Source organism: Triticum aestivum, chromosome 1B (genome assembly GCF_018294505.1).
Source record: "Triticum aestivum cultivar Chinese Spring chromosome 1B, IWGSC CS RefSeq v2.1, whole genome shotgun sequence".
In the NCBI taxonomy this organism is placed as follows: domain Eukaryota; kingdom Viridiplantae; phylum Streptophyta; class Magnoliopsida; order Poales; family Poaceae; genus Triticum; species Triticum aestivum.
In genome coordinates this window covers 9232276-9243721 of record NC_057795.1, presented here as the reverse complement: position 1 = coordinate 9243721, position 11446 = coordinate 9232276, and the positions used below count along the sequence as shown (strand labels likewise).

At 41.6% G+C, this 11446-nt stretch overlaps 2 protein-coding genes across 2 annotated transcripts; both read left to right on the top strand.

The window, feature by feature from the left end:
* The first annotated feature begins 3325 nt into the window (after window positions 1-3325).
* Window positions 3326-4111, top strand: LOC123084035 (defensin Tm-AMP-D1.2). The gene is made up of 2 exons (XM_044505845.1): window positions 3326-3530; window positions 3646-4111. The coding sequence occupies exons 1-2, from the start codon at window positions 3455-3457 to the stop codon at window positions 3813-3815; spliced, it is 246 nt and encodes an 81-aa protein (XP_044361780.1). The 5' UTR covers window positions 3326-3454; the 3' UTR covers window positions 3816-4111.
* Window positions 4112-8321: 4210 nt separating this feature from the next.
* Window positions 8322-9014, top strand: LOC123084024 (defensin Tm-AMP-D1.2-like). The gene is made up of 2 exons (XM_044505840.1): window positions 8322-8507; window positions 8605-9014. Exons 1-2 carry the CDS (start codon window positions 8438-8440, stop codon window positions 8781-8783), a joined length of 249 nt encoding a protein of 82 aa, XP_044361775.1. The 5' UTR covers window positions 8322-8437; the 3' UTR covers window positions 8784-9014.
* Window positions 9015-11446: the final 2432 nt, after the last annotated feature.

The following is an 11446-nucleotide window of genomic DNA, read 5'->3' as shown; positions in this document are numbered from 1 at the left end:
ATACATACATAGAGTCACGGGCCAGATGCTGTGATTGCTGCTCTGCTCCCCAAAAGGATTAATGCCATCTATGCTTAAAGCAAACCATACGTTCCTTTGCAAACTCATCCCAGTACTTTCTCTTGATTTTTCTCCACTACGACCCGTCAGCGGGTGCTCTCAACTTCCCGTCTTTCTTACGGTCCTCACTGTGCCATCGCATCAACTTGGCATGCTCTCCGTTTCTGAACAGGCGTTTCAATCGTGGTATTATAGGAGCATACCACATCACCTTCGCAGGAAGCCTCTTCCTGGGGGGCTCGCCGTCAGCATCACCAGGGTCATCTCGTCTGATCTTATACCGCAATGCACCGCATACCTGGCATCCATACAGATCCTTGTATGCACCGCGGTAGAGGATGCAGTCATTAGGGCATGCATGTATCTTCTGCACCTCCAATCCTAGAGGGCATACGACCTTCTTTGCTGCGTATGTACTGTCGGGCAATTCGTTATCCTTTGGAATCTTCTTCTTCAATATTTTCAGTAGCTTCTCAAATCCTTTGTCAGGCACAGCATTCTCTGCCTTCCACTGCAGCAATTCCAGTACGGTACCGAGCTTTGTGTTGCCATCTTCGCAATTGGGGTACAACCCTTTTTTGTGATCCTCTAACATGCGATCAAACTTCAGCTTCTCCTTTTGACTTTCGCATTGCGTCCTTGCATCGACAATGACCCGGCGTAGATCATCATCATCGGGCACATCGTCTGGTTCCTCTTGATCTTCAGCAGCTTCACCCGTTACAGCATCATTGGGCACATCGTCTGGTTCCTTTTGATCTTCACCAGCTCCCCTCGTTGCAGCATCACCGTATTCAGGGGCACATAGTTGTCATTGTACTCTTCTTCTTTGCCCTCTTCCATCATAACCCCTATTTCTCCGTGCCTCGTCCAAAAATTATAGTGTGGCATGAAACCCTTGTAAAGCAGGTGGGTGTGAAGGATTTTCCGGTTAGAGTAATACATCGTATTCCCACATTTAATGCATGGACAACACATAAAACCATTCTGCTTGTTTGCCTCAGCCGCTTCGAGAAACTCATGCACGCCCTTAATGTACTCGGAGGTGTGTCTGTCACCGTACATCCATTGCCGGTTCATCTGCGTGCATTATATATAATTAAGTGTGTCAAAAACCATTACAGAACATCATGAATAGATAAATAAGTGACCAAATTAATAGAAGTTCATCATCATATTAAAACCAAAGTACATACATAGTTCTCATCTAACAACATATAGCTCTCCAGAGCATCTAATTAATTAAATCATACATTGAAACTATGTAAAACATGTAATGCGAAAACAAATGTGATCATAATCGCAACCAAGGTAACAATTGATCCAACGGCATAATGATACCAAGCCTCGGTATGAATGACATATTTTCTAATCTTTCTAATCTTCAAGCGCATTGCATCCATCTTGATCTTGTGATCATCGGCGACATCCGCAACATGCAACTCCAATATCATCTTCTCCTCCTCAATTTTTTTTATTTTTTCCTTCAAGAAATTGTTTTCTTCTTCAACTAAATTTAACCTCTCGACAATAGGGTCGGTTGGAATTTCCGGTTCACATACCTCCTAGATAAATAAAATCTATGTCACGTTGGTCGGCATAATTTTCATAAACAATAAATGAACCAATAGTTATAAAGAAAATATATACCACATCCGAATCATAGACAGGACGAGGGCCGACGGGGGCGGATACCAAAACCATCGCACTATATAAGATGCAATAATAAAAGTAAGAGAATAATACAAGTATCTATCTAAACATACAAATAAGAATATTTTTCCTTTCAGAAAGAAGATAAAAACAAGAGGCTCACCACGGTGGTGCCGGCGATGAGATCGGCGCGGGTGATCGACGGCGGTGAAGACGGGAACGGGGCGTGACGGACCGCTAAACCTAGACAAATATTGAGGAAAATGAAGCTTGGAGGTCGAGCTTGGAGAGGAGAAAGCTTAAGTAGTGTGGCTCGGGCATTCCATCGAACACCTTGTGTGCATAGGAGGTGAGCTAGAGCATCATCAAGCCCTCTCCCCTCGGCGGCCAGAAAAAACAGAGCAGTGTGCTTTGCTCTTATGCGAGGGGGTATATATAGGCACCTCATTGGTCCCGGTTGGTGGCATGAGCCGGGACTAAAGGGCAGCCTTTGTTTCCGGTTCAAGGCACCAACCGGGACCAATGGTGGTGGACCAGGAGCGAGGCCCATTGGTCCCGGTTCGTCCCACCAACTGGGACCAAAAGGTCCAGACAAACCGGGACCAATGGCCCACGTGGCCCGGCCGGCCCCCGGGGCTCACGAACCGGGTCCAATGCCCCCATGGGTCCCGGTTCTGGAATGAACCGGGATTAATGGGCTGAACCGGTCTGGACCTTTGCCCCCTTTTCTACTAGTGCTAGGTAACTAATTTGGGAGGAGACAAGTTTAACTAGTGGAGGGAAAGGAAAAAGAAAAAGGAGATGCATTAATGGAGGAGGTGTAGTTAGCCAGTAGTAATAATGAGAGAGAAAGATAGATAGAAGAAGGAGAGTAATGGGGGGAGAAGTAGTGAGGAAGAAGCAAAGTGAGGGAGAGACGAGGTGGGAGCTAGGAAAAAGTGAAGGAAGGTAGGATGGGGAGGGGGAAGAGGGGGAGGAAAAAGGGGGTATATGGCTGTGGTTTAGCAGTAGCGCGTGTTGTAAAAATGTGTTGCTGCTAATAAGCTATCAGTAGCATGCTTCTGGTAGAGGCACTACTGCTAAGAGAGACCCGTCATGTGGCCAGGTTCAAAATTAACAGTAGCGACCTGTAAAAAAACGTGCTACTATTAAATTAGGAGTAGCGCAGTTAGTCAGGACGGCTACTGCTAAACCTAGAACGGTCAAGGAATTTTAGTAGTATTGTGTCTCAACCGAGCCGCGCTAGTGCTAATCTGTTAGCAGTAGCGCCTGTTTGGGACAGGGCTATTGCTATCCCTTATCCTCCCGTGCTGCTGCTAAGATTTTTTGTATAAACTTTTTTTTTAATAATGACATCTACCTAGGCAGCGGGCAAGTGAAGTAAAGTTGGCATAAATCATGAATCCTGCGCGCAGCGTCGCTGGCAAAAGCGTCGTCTCCTGCCCTGCCGACACCTCCACTCCACTCCACTCAGCTCAGAGACGTAGCACATGTCGTCACGCATGCATGCATCGAGCGAATTCGAGGACACCTGCCATGGCAACGTGGAACTATATATTGGCACGTAGCGCACCACCACTGAGAATCGAATATTTTAAGTCCAAAAAGCATGAAGCTCCTATATAAACTCCTCCTCCTCTTTGCTTCGATAATTAACACAGCCAAGCCCCGCCGCACCAGCAGCAGAGAGTTCTGATTTGACACTCGGGTGAAGCAGCAAGAGAGCAAGTGCAGAAGAAAAATGGCGTCCCCTCGTCGTCGCATGGCGGCCGCGCCCGCCGCCGCCCTCCTCATCCTGCTCCTCCTCGTCGCCACGGGTGCGTCCGCCGAGCTTCCTCCCTCCCTCCCTCCCTCCCTCCCAGCGATGGAGCATCTGTAAGCTGTAATTATTCACCGGCGCTTAATTTACTCTCTGTGGTGGCCGCATTGCAGAGATGGGGACGGCGGAGGCCCGGACGTGCGAGTCGCAGAGCCACAGGTTCAAGGGCGCCTGCTTCAGCGACAGCAACTGCGCCAGCGTGTGCCGCACCGAGAACTTCCCCCGCGGCCAGTGCAACACGCACTACGTCGAGCGCAAGTGCTACTGCGAGCGGGACTGCTGAGCTAATTCCGTCGGCGGATGGACGCTTGTTCGTTCGTGTGTTAGGATGACGAGAAATAAAAGTTGTGTTGCCTCTTCATCTGCATGCATGCGTGTATCTAGGTGAAGATCGGTCCGGGATGCATGTGGCTTCTCTGTGTTGTGTGTTGTGTTGTGTTGGATTCAGTTAGTGTTGGCTTATGAGACCGGCTTTTCTACCATGCACGGGACGTACCGTGCATAGCTGAGCACTTAATACTTTTGGGTGGGATCCATGTCACTTTTTCCACGGAGATGTTTGATATATTTTTAATTCTCTATACTGTCATATCCATTGGGTGTTGTGTCAGAAATGCTACACATATTTCTATTTTTTTTACAGATATGTGTGCACTATTCAACTACGTACGTACTCTCCTTCCACAAACATGTGCATTGCAATATAAAGATACTAAAATATTCAAATGTTTATCATAATGTTTTATTATTTTTTTAAAGGAAAAACAACCATATGTACTATTTTACCGTGGTTTATCTGTTCGAGATCGTATCATAAAGTTTCATTCAGTGTCAATACACTGAAAACTTATCAGGTTTTTCGTGTTCTAGATTGCATTATTATGTTCCATAGAGTTTCATCATGTTCTGGAATATTATATTGCATTATTATGTTTCATAGAGTTTCATCATGTTCTGAAATATGGACTTTAAAATCTCTCAAAATATATTCAACAGCGGTTTTGTTTCAAAGTCCTAATCGCAAGGAACTCAAATAGCAATTGTGTGATTCAAAAAATAAAATAGATTGAAGCTTTGGAATTATATGAAAAAATATGAATGGGCCAGGGATATAGAAGAGAGGTTGCTAACGTATGGCATATTTTGTGACTTGAGTGGGGACCAACATGCATGCATCTTCAATAGATTGCACGGCTGAGCCATGGCACGGGTCTCCGGTGCAGGGTAGAATTTCTTTTTGGAAAAAGTCCATTTTAAACCCTTGAACTCGTAGAGAGGTTCGGTGAATCAAACCCTCAAGTCTAAATCTCTGTTGTTTGCACCCTAAACTATACAATCCCGGGCTAAATCAAACCCTAACAAAAGTTAACCGGGATTTGTCTGGTGGGCCAGCACATTTGTTTTTTTGTTTGCTCAAAAAAAGTTGGCTTTATTCCTTCTGTCGCACGCACAGGCGAAACTCCGACAGGGCCGGCCCATGAAAACTGGTGACCGTGCGGACCTTGAGCCTGTAACGCTAAATCCGACCGGGCCGGCCCATGAAAACTGGCGACCGTCAGCGGAGCGCTAAAAGGATCTGGCGCAACAGATACCCTGGTACTACCAGTTCTGCTACCAACTGAATCTGTTTAATTAGCAACACAAAGCAATATATGCCTAACGAAAAGCTACACAAAACTTTAAGAATCAACACCAGATTCGAATATTTTTTTAAATTTCGAACGCAAAAAATGTTTTGATTCTTTTTGAGTGTTTATGAAAAGCGACCACATTTCAAATTTAAGAACACATTTAAGAAACTAAATTTGGAGAATTCAAACAAACTTTTGGAACATGCACATTTATTAAAACACCCGAACAAAATTAGGAAAACGAACATTCTTTAAAATTCGCACGCAATTTTGAAATGGGCTGAAAACGCGGACATTTTTAGAATTTTATGAAATATAGGAACATTTTTTAGAACTCCAGAACAAAATTAGAACACACCAACATTTTTGATTTTTGATTTTTGTTAAACTGAACCAATTTTTGAAATCACAAAGATTTTTTTTAAAAGTTGTCAACATATAAAAAACATTATGAACAAATTTTCAAAATAAGGAACATTTTTTAAATTCCGTCTATCGACAACACAATGTCTCGGGTTCGAGCCAACCCTGCGGCTTATTTTTTTAACAGAAAAAAAACTAAAGCAGGCCTGCCCAGCAGGGAGCAGGGTGTTCGTCTGCGTTTTAATGCAAAAATGAATAATTCCGACCATTGAACATTTTTGTAATATACAAAAAATATTTCTTAAATAAACATTGAGCATTTGTGTGATATACGCTAAACAATTTGTAAATACACAATGAACATTACTGTGATATACGCTGAACAATTTGAAAATATACAATGAACATTACTGTGAACGCTGAACAATTTGAAAAGGCACAAAAAAGAAGAAAGTAAAAATAAACAGAAGAAACACAGATTGTTCCTCGTATTAAAGTATTATTAATGAAAAAATGGCAATGAAACATTTCCTGATAATGTATTAATGGAAGAAGAAGGAAAAGAAAACGAAAGAAAAAGGCAGGAAGAACATGAAAGAACCAGAAAGAAAAAACCTAAAAGATAAAATAAAACAAAAGGTCAACAAAAGAAATGAACGGAAAAATAAAGCAGTGAACGAGCAGCGCGGCCGCGAAATGGGCCGGCCCACGCGCATGCGTAGCGCTGCTGCGGGCGGCAAATTGGTTCCGCCACCAATCCCGGCCATCCTTTGCAATCCCTGTTTGGCAAACGATTCCAGGGTTTGATTTAGACCGGGATTGCATAGTTTAGGGTGCAAACGACGGGGATTTGGACTTGAGGGTTTGATTCGCTGAACCTTTACGAGTTCAAGGTTTTAAGTGGATGGACTTTTTCCATTTCTTTTGTCGGTGGCGTGTCTCTTGTTTTTACATAAGGATCGGATCTATTATGATAAAGATTCACTGGATTCCGTACAAAGCACCTCTAAAATAATAATAAAATATATCAAGGTCCACGGACCCCGAACGACCGTTGCTCCCGTTAGGACGAGACGATGTGTCCCTGTCTTTGCGTCATAGCCGGCCAGACCTTGTCAACGATCTTGTCAACGGGAAGTCTTCATACAAGTGTCCCTAATTATCATCACCATGTTGCCGTCGTTGATTGCCTAGACAAATCTACTTCGCTTGTCTATTAAGGGAGCAAAAAATTTCTTTTTTATTTTATTTTATAAGGTGGAAGTTTAGGGCTAAACCTATTTAATTGTAGTATTTGTTTCGTCTTCACGTGTTCTTAGTATTGAAAATGGAAAGGGAAAAAAACGAGATGTTTCTTGAGAAATGCCAGGGGGCTAGAGAATGCAATTTATTCGGGCCGTCTTCTCTCCTTTTGTTATTTACTAGGACAATGTCTGTAGGGTTTTCTTTTGGGATAAAGGGAGTTTTATTTTTATGTAATAGTGTTACAGTCAAGAGGCCACAAATTCTTAGTACAAGGTGGAGTCGAGACCAACCACACAGCAGTTGTACTCTCGGTACGGCTATATTTGGCCAGCCGATCTGCAACTCGAAGAATTTTCTAAGGATAAAACTCCCTAATACACATTAACTCTTTGATCTACGAAGACTTTTCTGAGGATAAAACTCCCTATTGCACGTTAACTCTTTGATCTGTGAAGAATTTTCTGAGGATAAGACTCCCTAATACACATTAACTCTTTGATCACCCGAACCAAAGAACCCTACACAGAAGGCTCCAGTCCACTGTTCGACAAGCAAGATAGTGCTTCACACGAGTCTGACTGAACGATAACCGGAAGTATAAATAATGCCAGTAGGTTACAATGGATATAAATAATCTATTATGTCAGATCGTCATTTACCTGTCTATAATACAATTGTTTTTGTAGGGGAGGCTATTAATACAATTGTGTAAATAAATTTTTGGGGTGTAAATAATCCATTATGTTAAATTGTGATTTACCTATATATATTAAGACAATTATGTAATAAATGTTTATCAAATCTTCTTCGTGATTTACCTTATTGTGATAACAAGTTTTGTAAGTAAACTAAAATTAAATCTCAAGATGATATGCCGGCTCAGTCTTTCGAAGGTGCTCATAGGGATAGGGCGTGCGTGTGTGCGTTCATAGAGGTGAGTGTATGCGCGTGTATATGACCGCTTGTGTCTGTACTGATGCTCAAAAAAAATTAAATTGGTTCAGAAGATAAATAAATTAAAATGATTAATTATCATATGGGGAGGTTAGACGAGGGGGGTCAGGAAAAGAAAAATGAAACATGACACCTTTAGATAGATAGATATAGATATAAATATAATATAGATAGATAGATATAGATTATACCTGGCCATCTGTCGGGTCGGGCCGGTCTTCGGGCCAGGCCTACCAAAGCCCGACACAATAAACCTAGGCCCGAGCTCGGCCCATCAGTCAAAAAACCCAGCAGGCCTCGGGCCACGGGCCGGTCCTCTTCCTTAAACGGTGAATATGCCAGGACCGAGCCCGGCTGCCGGGCCTAAAAATCAGGCCCAACCCCAGCCCGTGGACAAGGTCGGGTCGGGCCGTCCGGGTCGGGTTGCCCATGGCCAAGTATAATATAGATATAGTATAGATAGATAGATAAATAGATAGACATATAGACAGATATAAAGATAAAGATAGAGATTATGGACTATGGACTTTTTCCCTTCTAGTCAAGGATTATTTTAGGGCTTTCTAGCTAGGGCTTGAGAAGCTCCCAAGGGACACGGGAGCTATATCTATATCTCACTTATAACGAGATGGTAGCTCCCCTCATCATCAGCAGCAGTAGAGAGCTCTGATTTGACACTCGGGTGAAGCAAGAGAGCAAGTGCGGAAGAGAGATGGCGTCCCCTCGCCGCATGTCCGCGGCGCCCGCCGCCCTCCTCATCCTGCTCCTCCTCGTCGCCATGGGTACGTCCGGCGAGTTTCTCCCTTCCATCGATCAAGCAGCTGTAAACTGTAATTAATCACCGGCACTTAATTACTTTTTGTGGTGGTTGCATTGTAGAGATGGGGACGATGAAGGTGGCAGAAGCACGGACATGCCAGTCAAAGAGCCACAAATTCAAGGGCGGCTGCTTCAGCGACAGCAACTGCACCAGCATGTGCCACACCGAGAACTTCCCCCGCGGGCAATGCCACCAGCATTACGTCGAGCCCAAGTGCTACTGCGAGCGGGATTGCTGAGCTTAGGATGACCAGAAATAAAGTGGCTCCATCGGTTTTGCATCTTCATCTTCATGCATGCATCCATTCATGTTGTTTAGGTGAAGATAGGGCCTGGCTCCGGCGTGTTTGCGGCTTCAATTTGTATACTAATAACGATGCATGCCTGATGCATGTGGCTTCTCTGTGTTGTGATGTGTTGTGTTTCTATGTGGTGTTGTGTTGGATTCAATCAATCTGCAGTTAGTTGGCTTGGCTTTTTTTTCAAAAGGATCAGATCTATTACGATATAGATTCACCAGATCCGTACAAAGCACCCATAAAATAATAATAAAAATATATCAAAGTCCATGGACCATCAAATCGAACGACTGTTGTTGTCGCTAGAATGAGACAACGACGCGTCGCTGTTGTAACCGGCCTGACCTTGTCGGGAAGTCTTCAGTGACAAATCTACTCCGCTTGTCTATTAGGCGGAGCAAAAATATTCTTATTTTCTTTTATAAGAATTCTTTTTTATATTATAAGTTCGAAGTTTAGGACTAAACCTGATCTAATTGTAGTATTTGTTTCATCTTCATGTTCTTAGTTTTGAAAATGGAAAGGGAAAGAAATGCTGGTGTCTGGGGCTAGATAATCCAATTTATTCGGGCCGGATATTCTCCTTTTGTTATCTACTATTGCAATGCCCGTGACATAAATAATCTGTTAATAGATCGTGATTTACCTACCTATGTTAATACAATTAATAAAATCATGAGATATGAGTAATCTATTACGTTAGATCATGATTTACCTGCCCATATTAAGACAATTATGCACATGATTTACCTTATATTTGATGAGAAGTTTGGTAAGTAAACTAAATCTAATTTATTAGATAAGTAAATTAAGGTGATTAATTATCATACGGGAATGTTAGATGAAAAGTGAGGAAAAGATAAGTGAAACATGGAACATTTAGATGGATAGAGATAGTACAGATATAGATATAAATATAGATATGGATATGGATATTAAAATGTATAGATAGATAGATATAGAGATAGATAGATAGGTAGATAGATAAATAGATAGATAGATATAGAGAAGCCTCCAAGGGACTCTGAGAGCTATATCTAGTTAGGGCTTGAGAAGCCTCCAAGGGACTCTGAGAGCTATATCTACATCTCGTTTATAGCGAGATGGTAGCTCCCCTCATCACCCACACGCATGGGTTGGCCCACTAACTCGATGAACTAAGAGTCCTCCTCGTTCGTGTATTTAGAGCTGGTAAGCGATACTGGTGCTCACGCCTCTCTAAGCTAGGCGCTGGTAAGTGATATGATGCTCACGCCTTGCTAAGCTAGGCCTGACCCAACAAAGGCGAAATGACAAAATTGTTTGGGTCGTAGCCATGCAGGTCTCTTTGGCGAATGGTTGACCGGTCAACCATCTGCGAAAGGTTCATGATCATGAAAAAGTTTGAAATTCCGAAAAAAGTTATGAATTTGAATTTTTTTGTGGATTTTGAAAAAATAATTCCATGGATTTTGAAAAATGTTCATGGATTTAAATCTACACATACATTCCAAAAATAGTACAAAGATTCGAAAGTTCATGATTTAAAAAGAGTCCATGGGTTTGAAAAAAAGATTGATGAATAAGAAAAACATTCTAAAGTGTGAAAAATGTTCACGAAATTAAAATATCACGCATTCGAAAAGGTTCTTGTGTTTTAAAACTTCAAATATTCAAAAACAAAATCATGAGTTTAAAAAAATTAATTAAAATTTTTAAAAATGATCATGAAGTTGTAGTTATTCACAAATTTAAGAATAAGTTCAAAAATATGAAAAATAAAATCTCGAATTGAAAAACGTTCAGCAACTTGAAAAATATGAATTTGAAAAATTTCATGCAATTAAAAAGGAAAGAAGAAAAGGGCAAAGTAAACGAGCAAAACGAAGACCAAAAGAATGGCTAATATGGGCCGGACCATTAGGATAGATGCGAGTGAGGGAGAGCGGGGGGGGGGGGGGGGGGTGCGGGTGTTTCCTATTTGGCACCCATTAGTGTGTTAACCACAAAGCAGCACACACCATTCCTAGGAGCTGGGCCGGCACGTTTAACTTTTTTTTTCTGCTAAAACAAGTGCGAAAGGTGGGTTCGCGGTGATTCAAACCTGCGATCTCCCTGTACTAGATAAAGGTGCCCACAACGCCTCCTGTGATAATTTTTTTTCCTTCTCTTCCTTTTATCCCTCTTGTCTTGTTCTTTTTTTGTTTTTATTTTTCTCTTTTCTCTTAAATCTGTGAACTTTTTCCAGAATTGAAGAACATTTTTTTTACATCGATGAACATTTTTCAATATTGATGGACTTTTTTCTGAATTTGTGAAACGTTTTTGAAAATGAATGATTTTTAGAAAATAGATGGACATTTTTTCGAATTTGTGAACTTTTTATGAGAATCTATCAAACTTTTTCAAAATGGATGAACTTTTGTAATTGATGAACTTTTTTTGAAAATCGCTGAAATTTTTTCAACATCAATGAACTTTAAAATGATCCGTGATTGATATTAAAATCTGTGAAGTTTCTAGTTTGTTAAAAAAATTCAAAAAAATCAAGCTTTCCTAATGTATATGTGCAGTTAATAGCACTGTTGTTCTTAAACTGCTCGCGTTGTATCATACGAGCTAAA